Source organism: Cavia porcellus, unplaced genomic scaffold, assembly GCF_034190915.1.
Source record: "Cavia porcellus strain 051 isolate PalLab524CR breed Dunkin Hartley unplaced genomic scaffold, mCavPor4.1 scaffold_9, whole genome shotgun sequence".
Classification (NCBI taxonomy): Eukaryota; Metazoa; Chordata; class Mammalia; order Rodentia; family Caviidae; genus Cavia; species Cavia porcellus.
Window position 1 is genome coordinate 63,357,412 of NW_026947492.1, and position 21,922 is coordinate 63,379,333.

General features: G+C 37.8%; 1 protein-coding gene across 9 annotated transcripts in view; it reads right to left on the reverse strand.

Moving 5' to 3' along the window:
• The window catches only part of Nup98 (nucleoporin 98 and 96 precursor), a 110,487-nt gene that overhangs the window by 82,456 nt on the left and 6,109 nt on the right, over window positions 1-21,922 (reverse strand). For 8 of the 9 annotated variants that reach the window (XR_010049855.1, XM_063256594.1, XM_063256596.1 and 5 more), the window contains exons 2-3: window positions 2,149-2,252; window positions 79-180 (exon numbers count right to left, since the gene is read on the reverse strand). Coding sequence is in view for 8 of the 9 variants with exons in the window: in XM_063256594.1 (XP_063112664.1) it covers window positions 79-180; window positions 2,149-2,224 (178 nt within the window). In the remaining variant the exon portion in view is untranslated. Of the gene's footprint in view, window positions 1-78; window positions 181-2,148; window positions 2,253-10,854; window positions 11,019-21,922 lie in introns of all 9 variants that reach the window. The other variant, XM_063256592.1, reaches the window with a different exon arrangement.

Here is a 21,922-nt window from a genome sequence, read left to right on the forward strand (position 1 = left end):
GTTAAGCAGATCAGAATCACTAAGTAAGGCCCATAGCAGTTACAAGTAAATCAGATGTATTTCAAACAAAGCCTTTACCTGGTTTGGTCTGTGAATTTCCAAACAGGCCTCCAGTATTGGTGCTAGAACCAAAGGCAGATGTTCCAAATGCACCTCCAGTAGTGGTGCCAAAGCCAGTATCTGAAAAGTAAATTCAAGAGTAAATTAAAATGTGGAAAAGTTAGTGAGTGAAAAAAGTTTTACAATTTCTTAACACTTCATTTGTTTGGTTTCTGTGAGACAGGGTCTGGCTATGTAGTTCAGATTGGCCTTGAACTCACGATGATTCTCTTGTTTCAGTCTCCTGAGTGCTGGATTACATGTGTGCATCACATCTGGCAACATTTTTAACTTGAATAGGACTACTAGTTTAATTTAAAAATGTTTTCAAGGGGCTGGGAATTTAGCTCAGCGGCATAAGTGCCTGCCTTGTAAGCAGGCAGTTGTGAGTTTGATCCCCGGTACCAATAAAAAAGAAAAAGAAAAAGACAAAAAAAAAAAAGTTTTCAAAATTTCATCAGAGTATCACTGGGTAAAATCTAATCTGTAGATATTGTACTCATTCCCGTAGGAGAATATGGAAAATTTAAGTGAAAAGATATAAATTATCAGGGTGGTGATGAGGCTCCAGCTCACTGAGGGAGTGTTTGCCTAGTATGCATGACGCTCTGGGCTTGATTCCCAGTATGGGGTAGACACACTAACTTTTCAAACTGAGTGTGGGGTTGTATACATGGAGTGGAAGTTACTTCCTCCTGCTGAGGCAGAATTGCTTGAGTCAGAAGTCCAAGGCCACTCTGGAAAACATAGCAAGATACCACTAAATACATACATATAGTGACTTTATCAATAAAAATTACAGATTGTTTTGTTTTTTGTTTTGTTTTAGGCCAGGGTCTTGCTAGGTAGGACAGGCTAGACTCCAACTCTCAGTAATCCTCCTAACTCAATTTCTCAAATTCTAGGATTACAGGTGTGGTGCCTAGCATATATGTTGATAGATTAAATGCTCATTCACTTAATGCAGGAGGGCTGCAAGTTCAAATCCAGCCTGGGGAACTTAAGTTACTTAGTGAGGCCCTAAGAACTCGAATCTGACCCTTAGTACCAAAAAGTTACCAAAGCGAAGAACTATATGCAAGTCCATTATACTACAAATTCTACCTTTGTTGTAAGAATATGTATGTATGGTTTCACTGGTTTTTGTAGAACTGAGAATGAACACAGGGACACTGCTAAATCCTCAGTTCTTTGTTAAATTTGGAGCTGAGCTCTTGCTAAGTCACTAAATTGACCAAGGAGGGCTTGAACTTGTGATCCTCCCACCTCAGTTTCCCAGAATGCTGTGATTATAGGCATCCATCACCACACTTGGCATAAGAATACAATTTTAAGCAAATGTTGAAAAGTGAGTAAGAATTTATATAGGCAATATTCCCACAGGTAACAGATCTCCAGAGGGCTGATGATGATTTTCAATCTTTTTCTGAATGTCATTCATTTTATTTACAGAGAAAATTCCACAGTAATTATTTAATAATTTCTTTTTACATATCAGTATTTTTTTTTTTTTGGTCTTTTTCATTTTTATCGGTACCAGGGATCGAACTCACGACTGCCTGCTTGCAAGGCAGGCGCTTACGCCGCTGAGCTAAATCTCCAGTCGCTACATCTCAATATTCAAAAAACTACTTTCTGACCTGAAAATTGGTAGTAAATTATAACTTTCTGTGAACAGAACCAAATAATACAAATATTTAAGTATTTTTATTGATAACCACACAAAGATAAGAAAACTCAGAACATTTCTGTTTTCCCAGAAAATCTTAACAAGTCCTTATCTTGATCATTTTTCAGAGACTGTTATAAAGACTACAGTATAAATACAATTCCCATCAATTCCCAGAATATTTGTTCTTAATAATGCAAAGCTAAATTAAAGTAGCTTCTCATTTTGTTCTTATTTTTTGTCTTCCTGAGACACGGTTTGACTATACAGTTCAGGCTGGCCTTGAACTCTTTTGGTGATCCTCCTGCCTCCGCCTCCTGAGTGCTACGATTATACATGTGCGCAACCACACCCAGCCCTTTTGCTCTTTTTTAACTTACTCTGTCCAAAAGATGAAGTTGTTCCAAAGCCACTTGTGCCACCCCCAAAAGGGGCTCCAAATGATTTATTGAACATCTTGAAAATGGGTTTTTGCTTCAGAAAGCTGGAAAGAACAAAAATTGAAACTCTTTACAGAATGCAATGTAACTTAGACAAAATATCTCTTTCCACAAACTTAACTAGAGCAATACAAATTATAGCACATATATTTAACTCAATACTCAACTTTATATGATAAAAAATTTATAAAATGCTCTTTAATCTACAGAGTTCCTAAAGCGACAGGTCTATAATATTAGGTTAAACTTCACAGCCAACAATAATCATCCCTTTAAAACAATGTTTTGCAACATGGAAACAAAGCTTCTGTAAATGGGAAGGGGGGAGGGGTTGAGAGGCAAGTAGGGGAATGGGGGAAAAAAACAAATTATACCATATACAGGCACAAATTCTCTATGATGAATGTGATCCTTATATCTACCTCAAATGTACCAATAAAATCTGATTGATGGAAACACTTTTCAGCTTTTTTTCCCCATTGTTGGGTATACACTCAGAACTTTGTTAAGTGCTCTGTCTTTGAGTTAAACTCCGAGCTTCCAACTTTTAATTTTATTTAAAAAGAAAAAGAAAACAAACAGAAAAAGTGTTAAAGTAATACAGAATTTCAAAAAAATGAACAGTAAGAAATCACTAATTAATAGATTACATATTGTCATCTTAAAAATAGTTGGTTCAAGTTACAGGATTAAAGCATACAAAGTGGACATTCAAATAGTGAGACCCCCAAACAGTTTTGTTCAATGATCCAACAAAAATTCAGTAATATGGTTATCTATCTTATACACTTAAATATACATGCAGTTATATCCTGTAGAGCACTTTCTTTTCCTCTCTTTTTTACAATAACAGTTACACATTGTGGGTTTTATTATTCCCACAGTTGTTTTTTTTTTTTTGAAGAGAATAAAACCAAATGCGACATAACAAAACAGAGTCAGTCAAATCAAAAGGATGGACATAGTACATGATGTAAAAACAGAATTCAAGGTGATCAACAATGGTACATAATGCCTCTTGCTATCTTAAAAAGAACTGCCTATATCATCATTTTAATAAAATTGAACAAAACACTACAGAATAAAACCAATAAAATGAAAACATTGGAGACATTACAGGACTTCAAAAGAAGATAACCCAGAATGGGCATCATACTGAATCTTATTTTCTTCAAAGTAGTTGCCTATAGCCTCAAACTTAATACTATCCAGCAAAACAGAATACAGTAAAATCAGTCAAAATAAGACAGTGAGAGCAATACAAGGCTTCAAATCAAGTTAATAGGAAATCAAAGTAGTTACTATAATATATCCTGCTATTTTTAAAGTTTATTTTTCCCTTAATTAAACAATAAAAATAAAATAATAAAAAAGAGATTCAGATAAAAGAGGACATAATACAACAGCACAGGTCAGAACATAACAATTTATGCAGCATAGTGTTTCACCACAAGATACCCCAACATAACAGTAGTTATCATAGTGTCTCTTTCCTTGAAATATTTTATGATAACTTCATATACTAGAGCATCAAACATATCAAGATAATGTAAAACCATTCAAAAGAATGACAGTATTACAGGGTATTTAGAAACAACTAACAGAAAATGAATAGTGGTTTCTGTATTATCTTCTTGTCTATAAAAGTTTTTGTTTGGACTATCACATATAATAAAATCCAGTAAGATACAACATGCTAAGACAGATGGATACAGAAGAACAAAAGCTTGATGGGGCTTCAAAACAAGATGGTATTGAATCAGCACTAGCTATTATGACGTCTTGTTTTCTTCAAAACAGTTGTTCTTACCATCACAGAAAATAAAATCAAACAGCCCAGAATAAAACCATTTCAATTAATGAATGAAAACATAAGTCTTCAAAGCAATATAATGGGGAATCACGATTACCACGTATTTTTATGTATTCTTATCATTTCTTACACTAGGGAAACTACTCGGTATTTATACATGTGGGATTGATTTATTTCACTTATGAGTATGGTCTCAAGCTGTGCCCATTTATAAATATCTCAATGTGATCATTCTTTATCATAGTACTCCATTGTATAAAAATACCACAGCTTTTTTATCCATTCCTCAGTTGATGGATACTTACGCTATTTCCAAGATCTGACTATTACAAATTGTGCTACTATAGACATAGTTGCACATACATCACTGTAGTATGATGCTTTCTGTTCTTCTGGGAATATGCCTAGAAGTGGAATCACTGGAACAAACAGGACTTCCAATCCCAGCTTTCTGAGAAATCTCCAGACTGACTTCCACAATGGTTGCACCAGTCTACACTGCCATCAACAGTGCAGGAGAGTTCCTTTTTCCCCACAGCCTCTCCAGCATTTGTCGCTGATGGTTTTCTTGAACCTGGACATTCTTTCAGGAGTGAGATGGAATTTCAGTGTGGTTTTAATTTGCATTTCTCTAATGAATAATGATGATGAACTTTTTTTCATGCATTTATTTCCCATTTGTATTTCTTCATCTGAGAAGTATGTATTCATCTCAGATGCCCATTTTTGGATTGGATTTTGAATTTTGGGGTCAGATTTTTTTAATTCTTTATGTTTTTGACAGAAGTCCTTCGTGTGAGGGACAGTTCACTAACATTTTTTCCCAGTTTGTGGGTTTTCTTTTCACTCTGCTGGAGATTTCTTTTGACATGCAGAAACTTTTTAATAAGACGTGATCCCAGTTATTGATTCTGGGAAGTTATTTCCCATGTGCTTTGTCTTCTAACAGCTTTACTGTTTCTGTTTTAATATTCAGATCTTTGATCCATTTAGATTTCAATTTAGTACATGGTGATATGCATGGGTCTAGTTCTAGTTTTCAGCATATGGAGAGCCAGTTTTTCCAACACCATTTATTAAAGAGACTGTTGTTCTTCCAGTGAACATGTTTGATCCTTTTATCAAAGATAAGGTGGTTATGTTTGTAGTTGTGGTTGTATCTTCTAATCTATTCCACTCATCTTCAGTTCTGTTTTCATTCCAGTAGAATGTTGATTTTACTACAGTTGCTTTGTAGTACAACTTCAAGTCAGGGATTTTGATGCCTCCTGCCTTGCCTTCACTGCTTAGAACTGTCTTTGCTATTCTAGGTCTCTTTTCACTCCAGATGAATTTTATGAGTGATGTCTTGAGATCTATGAGGTATGTTGATGGTATTTTTATTGGGATTGCATCGAATCTGTGTAACAGTTTGGGAGAATGGCCATTTTCACAATATTTATTCTTCCTATCCATGAGCAAGGGATGTCTTTCCATTTTCTGAGATCCTCTTCAATTTCTTTTTTCAGTCTATTACAAATTTCCTTGTATAGGTCTTTCACTTCTTTTCAGAGAGTAATTCCTGAATATTTCTTTTTTTGTTGTTGTTGCTACTGTGAAGAGTGTGGCTTCTACTATTTCTCTGTGATTTTCTTGTTAGTGTATAGGAATACTATTGATTTTTGAGTATTGATTTTGTATCCAGCTACATTGCTGAATGTATTTATTATATCTAAGAGTCTTTTAATGGAGTTTTGGAGGTCTTCTATGTAGAGCATCATGTCATCTGCAAATAATGATAATTTAACTTCTTCTTTTCCTATCTTTACCCCTTTTATTTCTCTCTCTTGTCTAATTGCTCTGGCTAGTATTTCCAGTACTATGTTAAATAGGAGCAGTGATAAGGGACATCCTTGTCTTGTGCTTTTTTTTTTTTTTTTTTTTTTTTTTTTTTTTGTCTTTTTCCTTTTTATCGGTACCAGGGATTACGACTGCCTGCTTGCAAGGCAGGCGCTTATGCCGCTGAGCTAAATCCCCAGCCCCTTGTGCCTGACTTTAAAGTAAAGGCCTTCAACTTTTGGCCATTTAGTATGATACTGGCTGTTGGTTTGTCATAGACAGCCTTTATTATATTGAGGTAAAGACCATCTATTCCAATTTTCTGTAAGGTTCGTATCATAAATGAATGTTGGGCCTTATCAAAAGCTTTTTCTGCATCTATAGAAATAATCATGTGATTCTTTTGGTTTCATTGATATGGTGGATTACATTTAATGAACCATCCCTGCATGCCTGGGATGAATCCCACTTGGTCATGGTGTATAATCTTCTTGATGATTTGCTGCATCCTATTTGCCAATATTTTATTGAGTATTTTGGCATGTGTGTTCATTAGGGAGACTGGTCTGTAGTTCTCTACTTTAGCTGGGTCTTTCTCAGGTTTTGGTACTAGAGTAATATTTGCTTCCAGGAATGACTTAGGAAGGACTGCTTCCTTTTCAATTTCATTGAAGAGTTTGAGGAATGCAGGCATTAAGTCTTCTTTGTACTTCTTGTTTCAGAATTCTGTAGTGAATCCATCTGGGTCTGGGCTCTTCTTTGCAGGTAAGGACTTAATTACATTTTAAATTTCACTTTGGTACTTCATATGTTTCCAGGAATCTGTCCATTTCTTCTGTGTTATCAAACCTATGAGTGTAGAGGTTTTCAAAATAGGTGTTGATGATCTTCTGTATTTCTACAGAGTCTGTAGTGATTTCACCTTTTTCATTCCATGAAATTCATTGCATGAATTTGAGCTTGTTCTTCCCTTTTTTTTTTTTTAGTAAGGTTGGCTAGGGGCTTATTAATTTTATTCATTCTTTCAAAGAACCAACTCTTTGATTCATTGATTCTTTGGATTGTTTTCTTAGTCTCTATTGCATTGACTTCTGCTCTGATTTTTATAATTTCCTCTCTTCTTTTGGCTTTGGGCTTGCTTGCTCTTCTTTTTCTAGATGTTTGAGGTGTAACATCAGGTTGTTTACTTGCATTTGTTCTGTTTTCCTGATATGGGAACTCAGTGCAATAAATTTTCCTCTAAGGACAGCTTTCATTGCATCCCATAGATTCCAATGAGTTGTATTTGTATTTTCATTTGCTTGTGGTATTAATTCCTTCTTTAATTTCCTCTGTGACTCACTGATTACTCAAGAGTGTGTTATTCAGTTTCCATGTGCTTGTGGGATTTTTGCAGTATCTTTTATCATTAATTTCTAATTTTATGATGCTATGATCCGATAACATGCGAGGGATAATTTCAACTCTTTTGCACTTACTTAAATATGTTCTGTAAGCTAATTTATGGTCTATTTTAGAGAATGACACATGTACTGCTGAGAAGAATGTGTATTCTGATGTTGTTGGATGGAACACTCTGTATATGTCTATCAAGTCCATCTGTTCACAGGTGTGATTCAGTTCAGTTATTTCTTTGTTGATTTTCTGTTTGGTTGATCTGTCCCTTGGTGTCAATGGTATGTTCAGGTCTCCTGTTATAATTGTGTTACGCTAATTTGGTTTTTCATGTCTATTAACACTTGCTTTATATAACTGGGTGCTCTGGAATTTGCTGGATATATATTTGAGATAGTTATCTCTTCCTTTTGAAGTTTTCCCCTAACCAGTATGTAATGACCTTTTTTATCTCTTCTGGTAGTTATTGATTTGAAGTTCACATTGTCTGCAAACAGAATAGCTAACCCAGCTTTTTTTGGGTTCCTGTTGCATGGAATATTGTTTTATATCCTTTTGGGTTAGATGAGTTTCTTATAGACAGCATATGTTTGGATTTTGTTTCTTGATCCATTCTGCCAGTCTGTTTCTTTTCATTGATTCATTGAGTCCATTTACATTAACGGTTATAATTTATTATTGACATGTTATTGTTTATTGTTGACATGTTATCTTTCTGTTGTTGCATCTTTATCTTTCTGTTCTGTTTAATTGTGTGCTTTGCTTTTCCTAAGTGTATCTAAACTTTCAGTATTCTTTGCAGGGTTGGCTTGGTGATCAGGAAGTTCTTCAGCTGTTCTTTGTCATGGAAGTATCTTAATTCTGCATCCATTTTGAAGGGCAGTTTTGCAGGGTACATCAGTCTAGGTTGGAAATCATTTTTCATTAGGATCTGAAATACTTCACTCCATGCTCTTCTTTTTGTTTATGCTGAGAAGTCTACTGTGATTATGATAGGTTTTCCTTTATAAGTGATGTCATTTCTCTCTGACAGCTTTTAGTATTCTATTCTTTTGCTGGATTTCTGGAATGGTGAGTATTATATGTTTGGGTGTAGTTTTATTTTGGTTATGGCTATTTGGAGTTCTATATGCTTCACTGATCGTGATATCAGTTTCCGATCTCATGTTTGGAAAATTTTCAGCTATTACTTCTCTAAATATCCTCTTGACATCCTATTCACGACTGCCTGCTTGCAAGGCAGGCACTTATGCCGCTGAGCTAAATCACCAGGCCCTTCTGTTGCTTTTCTTTGCCTCACCTTGCAGCTGTTGAATTGTTATTTCCTGGTTTCTTGTTATTTTTAAAAGATCTTTCCTTTTCTGTTCACTAGCTGCAATCTTGTCTTTGAGGTCTGAAATTCTGTCTTCACTTTCATTGAGGCGGTTTTGACAACTTTCAATGGAATTTTTGATTTCCTGTGTATCTCTCTACATCTGCTTTATGTATTTTTTCTTATATTGTTCATTCAGGGATTCTACCTTTTTGTTTAGTCCCTCCAATTTTTTAACTGTGTCTTCTTTAGATATGTTCAGCATCTCTTTTATTTCTTTTATCATTTCTTCTTTTACCTGGGAGATTATTTCTAGTTTGAATTCCTTTAAAGCTTTCTGGAATTGCTATCATGTCTGATATTTCATGTGTATGGCATATATTTTCTTCCATGTACATAGCTCGTTAAGGTTTCTTGGGATGGTCTGGAGGTTTGAGATTGTAATTTGGTCTTTCGTTTTATCATTTTCCTATATTTCTGTTTCAAGTGTTATTCTACAGTTTCCCCAGGGCCTGTTGGTAATCCTTTTCTATGCCCTCAGCTCCTGGGACTCTGGCTACCCAGTTCCCCGGATTGAGAGAAGGTCACTGAGGGTAGGGCAGGCCAGCTCAAGACCCGCAGAGCTGGTCCAGTGCAACAGGAAGCTGCGAAATTCCCTGTCCAGGGCTGATTGAGGGTCCCAAACTAGCTGGGCTCAGGGGGATGGTGCAGGAACACTCACCCCAGGCCACCCAGCCTCTGGAATGCATGGCACTGAGAGGCCCAGAACTTTAGAGTCCACCAAGCCCGGAAGGGAGCGGTGAGGCCTGTGCAAGCCTGTACAAGACTGCTAAGCTCCAACTTTTTAAAAAAAACTCTAACCAAATCCTTTTAAAAGATTTCAAATTCACTAGGCCAGATTATACATAATGCCCCTGGAAGGTTTTTTATATATATATATATAATTTTTTTTTGGTCTTTTTCTTTTTTTATCGGTACTGGTGATCAAACTCATGACTGCCTGCTTGCAAGGCAGGTGCTTATGCCACTGAGCTAAATCCCCAGCCCCTAGAAGGTTGTATGTTACACTCATCAAAAATTACAACCACATTTTACTATCCCAACTACATGAAATGCTAAAGTCTGTCAGCCTTTATTTCCCATAGTCTGTTATAAAAATGGTTTCCCCCTATTTTTTAGATGTTAAATATTATCATAACAAATGGTTGCCAAATTCTGGATGCTCTTATCTCCAAATCCTAGAGGTTTTGGTACTGTGTATAATGTTTTCTTTGAGATTACTGAAGACCATTCTCTGTGGTCCTCTATCTCCTAGTTCTGAGAACACTACAAAAACCTTTAATGAAAACCCCTCAGTACATATAGATTATTTCCCCACAATATTGAAACTACACCTTGATCACTTAATAAAGTGGACAAATTTTTCCAACTCATAAAAGGTTTTGGGTTTTCCCCATTTTGATTTGAATAGAAGTAAGTTAACATTACAGTTTATTCAAAAGTAAAAGGTTTCCTTTCTCATAAAGGTGTAAAAAAAAAAAAATGGGGCTGGGGATTTAGCTCAGCGGCATAAGCGCCTGCCTTGCAAGCAGACAGTCGTGAGTTCGATCCCTGGTACTGATAAAAACGAAAAAGACAAAAAAAAAAAAAAAAAAAAGTAGTAAAAGGTTTACTCCTCCATAAATTTTCCTTAAAGATGTCTGCTGCCACTTACCTGGTAGCAAACAAGAAAATCTTTTGGGGGGAGAGGGGAGGATATTTGAGACAGGGTCTCACTATTTAATTCAGGTTGATCTTGGACTCACAGAAACCCTGCCTCAGCCTTGAAAGCACTAGGCTTTCAGACACAATCTGGCTTAGAAAATCTTGAGTAAACTATTTTGCTACAGAAAACCTGAAAATGACCAATCATGTTTATCTGGATTTTGTGACAAGTATGATGATTTTATTACAAACACATTATATAACAAACACAGGAATAGTTTTTTCTTCAAGTAAAATCATACCTCATTCACAACAAAATTAAAAATTACATTCTTAAGTTTTCTTGACAGCATCCCAGAGTCCCATAACATTTCCAAGTGCTGTATCACCCAAATATTTTTCACACTCTGGAAGAGGTAACACTGTCCCTTAAACACCAGATACTTTAAAAGAAATTGGTATTCTCTAAAATTCCAGGAGAGAAAAACCTCAACTGTTTTTTATATGATCATCCAGGAACTGAATAATTTCTTTAATTATACAAAGGTTCATTCAAACTAGAAATTTGTGTGATTCACATCAAAATTAGCTAGCAAGCACATACCTGTAATCACAACACTCAGAAGGCTGAGGCAGGAGGATCACTGTGAGTTGGAGGCCAGCCTGAATTACACAGTTAAACTTTGTCTCAAAAAGATCAAAAGGGGCTGGGGGTTTAGCTCAGCCAAGTAAGTGCCTGCCAGGCAATCTGAGGGGAGAGTTCAATTCCTGGTACCAAAAAACAAACAAAAAACAACAAGGGGCCAGCTTTAGTATATCAATCCGGCTTAAAGATATAGGAAGAAAAGTGAAGAGTATAAGTAAGATACACAGGAAGAATGAGAATTTGTGGTCCTGTTTCATCTGGCCCTGTATAAGTATCAAGCTGTTTACTTCAATGGAAGACATATAATACATATAATACATGTATTTACAGTTTATTATGTTTTGATGATGCCATTAAATCTAAATTGACTGGCTGAGAATTCAACTCAATATAGTAGAACACTTTGCCTAGCATGTGTGAGACCCTGGGTTCAATCCCTAGCACCACAAAACAAAACAAAACAAAACACAACTGACCAAAAGAATGAATCAGAGTACTATGCTAAATATGCAGCATGGATATAGTATCAAAAACAAAGCACATTTGTACTCTCCATGATGAATGTATCATTACATACTGCAAACCCATACTAATGAAAATTAAAAAGCACACAGCCTGAGGAAGTAGCTCACTGACAGAGGTCCTGTTTAGCATGTATGAGGCCCTAGGTACAATCTGTAGTACCACACACACACACATACACACACACAAAGACACTTGACAGGGTGAGGCAGGAGGATAGACTGAGCATAGAAGTTCAAGACCAGCCTCAGCAAAATAGCAAATTCTGTCTCAAAAAAATTCTAGAACTTAAAAATTTTAAAAATTAAAATAAAAAAGAGGGAGGATGGACAAGGAAGAGGCATAACTAGAACATGTGGATAAAGTTACACTCTGATAGTTATTTCTGATAAATGTTCGATAAAAAAGTCACAAAAAGATACATCTGGCATACCATCTATATAAAATAAATACACTTATTTATGGGTATACATGCATAATAAAAGTATGGAGCAAGGGACTGAAGATGTGGTTCAGCTGCAATACACAAGCTTAAAATGCATGAGGCCTTGGGTTTGATTCCCAGCATTATCAAAGAAATAAGAAAAAAGGAGCCACACCGCTGTAATCCCAGCACTATGGAAGGTTAGGACAAGAGGACTATCAAATTCAAGCCACTTAGGGAGACTGTCTCAAAATAAAAAATAAAGAGGCTGGAGTATATAGTCCAGTGTGAAAGTCCTAGGTTGAATCAACATAAAGACTGGAAAAATACACAGCAGGCTGGGTATGGTGGTACAATGTCTATCTTGCAATCCTAGTACTGGAAGACTGAGGCAAGAGGATCAGTGCAAACTCAAAGCCAGCCTGGGCTAGTAAGTTCAAGGCCAGCCTGAACTACACAGTGAGATCCTGTTTAAAAACAAAACAACAACAACAAAAAAACAGCAAATTCATGAACATGGTTCTCTCTAGAAAAAGGAAGATGAGTAAGATGAGGACGAAATCAGGAAATGAGAAGATCTAAACTTTTCTATATTTCATTTCTTCTCTCATCAACACCAAAAGATCTACAAGACAAGAGATTTTACATAAACTCCTATCTTCCAACTAAAAATGTAGCAAACTCCACTTAAAAAAGAGAGAAAAGAAACAGATTGAAAATTATAGGACATTTATCATGGGTGTCCAATCTTTGGTCTGCCTATGCTGCACTGAGTGAAGAGGAACTATTTTAGGTTACAGATAAAATATGTAATACAGCTAACATGTATCAGTAACAAAATTTGCTCTTTAAAAAGTATTTTTATTACCATATTAAAGAGCTAGGCACGGTGGTGCACTCCTGTAATCCCAGAATTTGGGAGGCTAAGGCAGAAGAATCATTTGCAAGTTCGACATCAGCCTGGGCTACAAAGTGTGCCCAAGACAAGCCTGAACTGCATAGCGAGACCCTCTCAAAAAAAAAAAAAAAAAAAAAAAAAAAAAAAAAAAAGGCAAGTGGCCCACAACCTAAAAAAACTCATTCAAGTCTTTATTCTCTCAATACTTTACCCTGGCCAAAACTGGCATCCTCCTAGAAGAAATAATGCAGGAACACTTGAGCTCTTGCCAGGCATCTTGGTGCACATCTGTAATCCCAGTATTCTGGGATGCGATAGCAAGAGGGGCCCAAGTTCCAATTTAGCCTGCGTTAATTTTGTGATTTAGCAAGATCTTGTATTAAAAAAAAAAAAAAAAAAAAAAAGGCCCTAAATTCAATCTCCAACTCTAAGTGCCATCTACCTTTTTTTTTTTATACCAGGAACTGAACTCAGGACCTTGCACTTGCCAAGCAGGCGCTTGTGCCACTGAGTTTCAGTGCTAGCTAAATGACTATGCTGATTTCCTAGGACATTTTCTGTTTGCTGCACTCTAACTGAGAAGTAATTTTTTTTTCCATTTCATTGAGTTCCTTAATACCAAAGTCAGCAAAGAGCAAAAATAATACTCATTAGATGAATGGATTAGTATTTGTTACTTTACACTTTTGTGTATATTTTTAATATATTTAATTTTTAAAATATATTTATTTATTTAACATTCATGAAATACTAGGAAGGCAAAAATTACCACCCATTTAAACTGAATAGAAAATAATGACCTAATTTTTGCCTTTTGGATAAGAGAGGAAGCATAAGAAAAGGGGCACCCAGTAAAATTCCAGGAAGAAGAGATTAACCTATTCTTACTTAGCATTGTATGTATTCCAGCCAAACTATGTGCTACCTTCTAATTGCTTTACAACAGCCTTCCTATGATGCTTCCCTGATCCATTCCCTACCACTCCTTTCAAAAGTAATTCAAGAAATAAAGATGTGTTATGTACATATATAAACTCCCTACAATGAATGTAATCTGTACTGCAAACATGTACTAACAAAAATAAGTGATAAAAATTTTTGCTCAAGCCTCACCTACTTCACAAGACTGTTACAAATTAAGAGCCTTCAGGCTCTTAGTTCAAAACACTGTCCTTTCCCTCTCCCTTTCCAGCTTGTTACATAAACCAGTATCTTCCAACTGTTTTTAGTTATGTAATCAATTTGCTTTATATCTGCCACTTGAGCGTATGAACTGTTTGCTATTCTGATAAAAAGCATTCTGGCTTTGCTCACTGGGGTGTAATTGTTTGAAACACCTATCATCTAATACAGCTCCTTTCTCAGCACACTAAGCAGAATTTTCTTAACCCCTCAGTATAACACTCACCAATTTACAAACAGTGAAAAAAATATATTATCTATTTTTTTTTTTTAAACTTTAACTTTTTATCGGTACCAGGGATTGAACTCACAACTGCCTGTTTGCAAGGCAGGTGCTTATGCCGCTAAGCTAAATCCCCAGCCCCCTGAAAAAAATGTATTATTTTTGGAGTGAGATGACTCTTGTTAAAACTTCTGCCACTTTACTATCCTTGCAACTCTCTGTAAACCTAAAATCAATTCAAAATAAAGATTCAAAATTTAAAAAAAAAAAATTCCTTGCCACTTACTAAGGCATACCTGTGGTAAATCATGACAATCTCCTAGACCTTGATTTCTTGAAACAGGGATTATACGGCTCACATTCAAGCACTATTAGGACAAAACTGCTTCAAACTACAGCTCTTCAAATCAGGCTTATTGTTTTGTTGACTTAGTTCTACAGTATTTTCAATAGAAAAAAAGACAGTAATCTTCCCCTCACTCTTAAACCTAGGGTTTAATCAATGCCAAGCTACAATTTATAAACAATGATTTCTAATTATCCAATACACAAGTTTCCATCCACTGACTATTACTTAGCACAACCTTAAAACACCAAGGCAAAATTTGGAAGTATAATGTGATGAGTGAATGCAATAAGTATTTACAAAGTACCATCTTTTTCTTTTTTAAGCAGACAGTCTTAATTCAGGCACTTAATTCCTTAACTCCAACTTTTTTTTTTTTTTTTTTTGCAGCACTGCAGACTGAACCCCATACCTCTCCAATGGATTACATCCTGAGCCTCCTCATCCCATTGTTTTGTGGTTTTGGTTTGTTTGTTTTGAGACAAAGTCTTGCTGTGTAGTTCAGCTGGTCTTGAACTATATAGCCCAGGTTGGCTTTAACTCACCTATCTTCCTGCCTCAGCTTCCCAGTGCTGGGATTACAAGTGTGCACCACCATAACCAGTTTCTTTCTCCCCCTAAGCAACGATTTCAAACATTTTTTAGCTATGGAACCCCAACGAGTAAAAGAAGCAGAAGCTGCTCCAGCTTAAGTGAAGAGTGGGTGAGTACAGTACAATCCAACCAATATAGCACTCCTAAAATTAGGGTTTTGTGTGAAAATCATTACCTAGATTAGCAGTTCTCCAAGAGTGACCTCTCGAAGTCTCCAAAACTCACAAGCCTGTAACCCTAGTACTCTGGGAGGTTGAGGCATAAGGACAGCAACTTTGAGTCCCACTTGGGCAATTTAACAAGACTGTATCTCAAAATTAAAAATAAAAAGGGTTGGGCATGTAGCTCAGTGTGAAGATCTTTGGTTTAAGCCCTAATACTGCCAAAAACAAAAAGTTCCCAAGATTTCGTTTAGGGCTCCATAAAGCCAAAACTAAAGCACAAACCAATCATAATGATACACGAATGTAGTTTCAGCTACTTAAACTGGGAGGTCATAGTAGAAGAATCACCTGAGCCCAGGGGTTCAAGGCCGTTAATACAGCAAGACTTAGTTTAAAACAAAAACTACTAGACATTATTTGCCTCCCTCTCCCCTACCCAAAGATGACTTCTTCACCGTGGTCTAAGAGCAACACTGTGAGTGGACCATCTGATGCAAGCCTGTAATCCTGGCATCCTAGGAGACAGAGGCGGGAGGACTGCAAATTTCAGCCCAGTCCTGTTCCAGAACAAAAAAGAAAATAGAGCTGTGGATATTGGATACAGTGAAAGCCCTGGGTTCAATTTCCATTATCAAAAAGTGAAAAACAACAGCATGTAAAAATGTTGGAACCTTCAAGGGCATTGTGGTGGTCAATCTGTAATCCCAGCTACCTGAGAGACTGATGTAGGAGATTGAAAATTCAAAGGCCGGGGCTGGGGATTTAGCTCAGCGGCATAAGCGCCTGCCTTGCAAGCAGGCAGTTCGATCCCCGGTACTGATAAAAAAGAAAAAGACAAAAAAAAAAAAAAAAAAAAGAAAATTCAAAGGCCAGTTTGGGATTTAGCTTAAGCACCTGCCTGGCAAGCACAAGGTCGATCCCCGGCACCAAAAAAAAAAAAGAAATTCAAAGGCCAACCTGGGCAATTTAGAGACCCTAAATCCAGAATATAAATATTACAAATAAGGGCTGGGGATGTAGCTCAGCATTCAATGGGTTCAAATCCTCAGTAATGAAAACAAAGATCAAAAAACCTAAAATTTGCGGCTGAATCTAGGCAACAGTCAGTGCTAAGCTGTACAAACAAATCACTGAATTCTTCATTTGTCACCTAGTACAGAGGACAAAATATTCCAATTTAAGAATGTCTGTAATAGCAAATGCAAAGGTCATGAATTCAATTCCCAGTACCCACCTCCCCAAAAAAGAATGTCTGTAATGCAAGAGGATCAACTCAAATCCAGGCTGGCCTGGGCTACAGTGAGCTAGAAGCCATCTTAAGTTGCCTAAGTGACACCCTGTCTCAAAAAAAAAATAATACTTAAAAGAACAACTGGGATAGGGGAAAGGAGAAAAAAAAAGGGAAAAGATTGTATATCTGTATATGTATTCAAATATACATGTATTATATATACACACACACACACACACACACACACACACACAAGATAGGTAACTATATTACTAATCTCTGTGAATTCATCAAAAACAAGTTTGTGCTTTCATTGTTCTTTCTTTCCTATATTTTCTTTCATGCCTATATTTTACAATCTGAACAACTACTTTGAAGATAACAATATGCAATATATTAACTAGTGTTAATCTATTATTTTGCTTTGAAATTCTGTATCATTTTTGGTTTTCTGTTTTTAAAGTACAAAACAAAAAAATGAATGAACAAATAAATAACTAATGATACAGTAAAAATTATTTATATTAATTCTCCAAATTTCCCTATACCTCTTTGAGGTTGGGCATAGCAGCACAACCTGTAATCCCAGCATCTGAGAGGCTGAGAAAGATTACCATTTGAAACCAGCCTAGGCTACAAAGTGAATTCAAGGCCAGCCTGAAAGACACAGCAAAACCCTGAATCAAGAAGACCACAAAAATAACAAGTGTACCTCTGTGCATATCTGAGGTTCAATGCCTAGTACTCAAAACATTGATGGATACTGAAGCAAAGGTCAACTTAAAAGAAAAAACACTTGCATAATTACTATTTGCTCCTCCCTCCATAGAATATCTATGTCAAAGAATGAATGACAAGGTATGCTTATTAGGACTTGATTTAAAAAAATTAAAATTTTGGCTTCTGGGTTTGTTTTTGGTTTTTTTTCCTTGAGACAAGAATCTTGCTATGCAATTCAGGCTGGCATTGAACTTGTGTCGATCCTTCTGCTTCAGCCTCCCAAGTTCTGAAGCTACAGATACATGCCACCACCCCTGACAATAATTAGAATTTTGAAAACCTGTGTTTGCCACTATAAGATCATCAGTTGTGCTGGGGATTTAGCTCAGCGGCATAAGCGCCTGTTTGGCAAGTGTGAGGTCATGAGTTCAATCCATTGTACCCCCCCCCAAAAAAAATCATCAGTTATTTTTTGTTTTTATACTGGTGTTTGAACCCAGGACTTTTGTACTGAGCTACATACCAAGTCTTTTTAATTAATTAATTAATTAATTAGAGTAGCTTGGCACAACTGATACCATCTTGACTGCATTTAACTAGTATCCGGTATTTGACCAAGGAAAAGGGAAAATTATTCAGGGTATAGTCCCATGAGAAAAGCAGAATGAGCTGTACCCACAGGAAAAAAATTAACCTGCTCAACAAAAGAAGCAGGATACACGTTCACCATAGGAAATTCCTGAAAATGGTTAAGAACACATTGCAAAGGCAACAAAAAGCAAAAGCAGACTAAGCCAATTACATGAATAACAGATGAATAACAAACATTAAACCCATGACAAGATTAACAAAACAAAGACAAGAGACCAACAGACTGACACTGAAAACTAGTTTGACCCTATGGCCAACAAGTCCCAGGCAACATCTTGTCTGGAAAAGGTCTAAGAAACTTTAATGTTGCATCCAATGTCTCCAAAGACACCCCTCCCCCGCCCCCAAAGGCACCCCAACAAAAACTAAAATAATCTGGACTACTTGCTCTGAATTAGCTTTCAGGGGCTTAGGTTTCTCTTTCAAAGAAGGAATGTCTCTCGGCAGTCCCCCTGAGGAACAACTGCCTCAAAGAGAGGCTTGGATCCTATAATCCCGGATGAGCCCCCACATGAGATGGTCTGTGAATAATATAGGAATCCAAGCAGCCAAATTGGTAAATTTGGAATTTAATTAGCTGAGCTCAGAACCACTTCTATACACACACAGAGTTTCAGAGTCCAAACAAGTGGCACCAAACTGGAAAGTTACAGAGTTTTTAAAAGAGAGAATCACAAAAGACATCCTGTTGGAAACAATTTAGCTAGAATCTTACATTAATTTTTGGTTGACTCCTGTACCCTGCTTCTTTTGTGACTGTAAATGGCCCACTTTCAGAGTCTCTTGACCTCCAAAAGGGACTGAAAACCAACAGCACTGCTGTGAGTGCCCCACCCAGCAGGTCCCCGGGTGAGAGGGGGTACTCATACTCCCCCACACACACAGGCCCTGCACCCACAATGTTCCCCCACACCCTGAAAGTTGAGGCCCAGAGGTCTCAGGGCTCTCAGTACAGAGAATAGCTCACACCCCCTTTTCCTCCCTGCACACCATCAGCCAGAGGACAAACCTTAACTGTTCCCTGCCCAGTGACTCCCAATACAGCAACAGCAGCAACCCAAGAGCCCCAGTCAGACCAAAAGCCAAAGCCCATGCCATGCAGCAGGAGCAATGGTGGCTCAGCTCTCCGGGGCCAAGAGCATGGGCAGCATCGTGGCTTCCCTGAAGGACACAAGCCTGGCCGGCTGTAGCATCCCCTTTGTGAGCTTCTGCCCCAAACCCTTCAGTCGCAGTATTCAAGGTAAGGATTTTTGAGTACTTTTAAAAGCAGCTGCTTGGAAGCCAACTAATCTGTCTTAAATAGAGGTAAGTTAGAGACCTGACAAGGCTCCAGCTGCATTCTTGGAGCGCCTTCTATACGCCTATTGATCGGGAGGCACCTGAGAATAGATGCATCCTAAATACCACGCTTGTCTCCCAATCAGCTCCATGTATTAGAAAAGAGCTTCAAAGGCTAGAAAGATTCAAAGGTAAGGCACTCTCAAGAGTTAGTGGAGATAGCTCAAAAGGTCTTCAACAACCAAGAAGATCTGCGAGACTTAAAAACAAAAGGATGGCAAAGGTCCTTCTTGTTCTAGGAAAAAAGGAAAATCCCAAAACCAAACATGACTCAGGGAACCCCCCCAATCTAAAAGGAACCCACTAGCCAAAAACCAGTATGCGTATTATAAAAGGGGGCCACTGGACAAAGGACTGTCCAGAGCTCCAGAAAAACACTACCTCCCCACCTCAGGGAGAACATTTTTATGAGCTATTGAGGTGTTTTCTCATTGGTGGGGCCTATAATGCTCCTCCCAGTTCTCTGGCCACCCATGCTACTCAAGTCATCCTATTCAGATTCAGACTTGAGACCAGGCAAGAGCCTAGAAGCCCAACTTTCTCTGGAAGGCTGGCAGATGGTTGGGCCCCCAGCTCATCCAGGAGACCCACTGGGCCACTCATTTGAGGGAACCAAACTGGCCAAGTAGAGACCAAAGAGATCAGCCAAAAATGCCCACAATGTCTTCAAGTGAACCCTAAGATGGCCACCACTGATGTTCGAAAGAGACAATGAAGACTTAGCCTTGAAGACCACTGAGAGATAGACTTTGCCAAAGTGGGCTCAAGAAGAGAGGGACATAAATATTTCTTAGTTCTCATAGACACATTCACTGGGTGGACTAAAGGATTCGCCACTCAGACTGAATCAGCTCTCATCATAGCTAAAAACTCCTCTATGAGATAGCGCCTCAATTTGGTTTGCCCACCTCCCTGAGGTCTGACAATGGCCCAGCTTTCATGGCTCAGATCACTCAAAATTTAGCTGCAGCTTTAGCAATCAACTGGAAATTACATTGTGCCTACCAGCCTCAAAGTTCAACCCAAGTAGAGAGAATAAACAGAGCCACCAATGAAACTATTTCAAAACTGGCTCTTGAGACTGGTGGAAACTGGTTAAGTCTCCTTCCTTTTGCCCTTCTATGTGCGCGATGTACCCCCTACCTTCAGGACATTAGTCCTTTTGAGGCCATGGCAGCCAACTGCTCTCTTTGATTCCCCATGTCCAAGATGATAAGTTGGCTGCTGTCACTAATGGGGAACTTGTTAAGTCCTTACAGGCTCTTCAGCCCTTTCTGCACTTGACCCATTGCTTGTTCTGGGGCCACCAGACCAGTCCTGAAATACCTGATGACCCCCTGGCAGCTTAATCTGGTGATTAAATTTACATCAAAAGGAGACAGCTCACCTCATCTTGAGTACTCCCACAGCCATCAAAGTTGCCAGAAAGAGCCATTACTCCCACTTTAAGCCTATAGGACCAGAGACTCCAACTAAATGGACTAAAAGTAAAACTCCAAATATGTGGGCCCTAAGTCTGTTTATATGTACAGCCAATATCAAACCCAGATGGCAGGGGCTGGGGATTTAGCTCAGCGGCATAAGCACCTGCCTTGCAAGCAGGCGGTCGTGAGTTCGATCCCTGGTACCGATAAAAACTGAAAAAGACAAAAAAAAAAAAAAAAAAAAAAAAACCCCAGATGGTAAACACCTCAAACTTCAATTCTGGTTCTTCATGATGGTGGGGGTAAGGACCTACGTCCTTCACTTTGGGAAACATTCAGGGCTCTGGACTTTGTATTCAGTCTGTAAATTTCCTCTTGAAGTGCTCCCCATTTCAAATCAATTGTAATTCAACTGTGTATGTACAAAATGTCTCTTACTCCCTCAACCAACATTTAGTCTCCCCCCCAGGAACTTGGTTTGCCTATACAATGGTCTCACCCCTTGTGCTCATCTGGTTGTCTTTACTGGACCTAACTCTGAATTCTGTATCTTAACTATGTTTCCCCCAAGTGTACTGGTATTCTGGAGAAGGAGAGTAAATATATGGGGTTACCCAACCCACAAGAAAAAAGAGGGCCCTAGTTCCTGTGCTTTTGAGATTAGAAGTGGCTGGTTCCACAACAGTAGGAACCAGAGCCCTCGTATCAGAAGGCTAAATTTACCAGATACCAAGCAAAAAATAGATTGTGATCTAGCACACTTAAACAAAATGTTCATCACCTTGGAGGAGTCTCTAAACTCCCTGGCTGAGATGGTCCTTCAAAATCGGCAGTCTAGATCTCCTATTCTTAAAATGTGTGTGTGGGGGGGGGGTGTTCATGCCTAGCCCTTTGTGAATCTTGTTTTTAAGAACAGTCTTAGCTCAGAAGGCACCTAGCTGATAAGAAATATGAGAGACATCGTCAACAGAGAACAATTTTTGTTCTCCACACCCCATGGCTGACCACCCTACTCTCAGCTCTGGCAGGAACACTGGTTTTGCTGGCCATTACTATTGGCCCCTACATGATAAACTGTTTAATGCATTATACCCAAAGCAAACTCCATTCCCAATATGAGGATCTACAAAATGTAGATTTAAAAAATGACTTTTAAGGATAACCAGAAATCAAGGATTTGATTCATGCACTAAAACCAATGGGGAATGTTGTAGCTTGGCATAACTGACATCATCTTGAGTCCTGCATTTAAATAGTACCCTGTTTATGACCCAGGAAATGGAAAATTACTCAGGGTATAAATCCCATG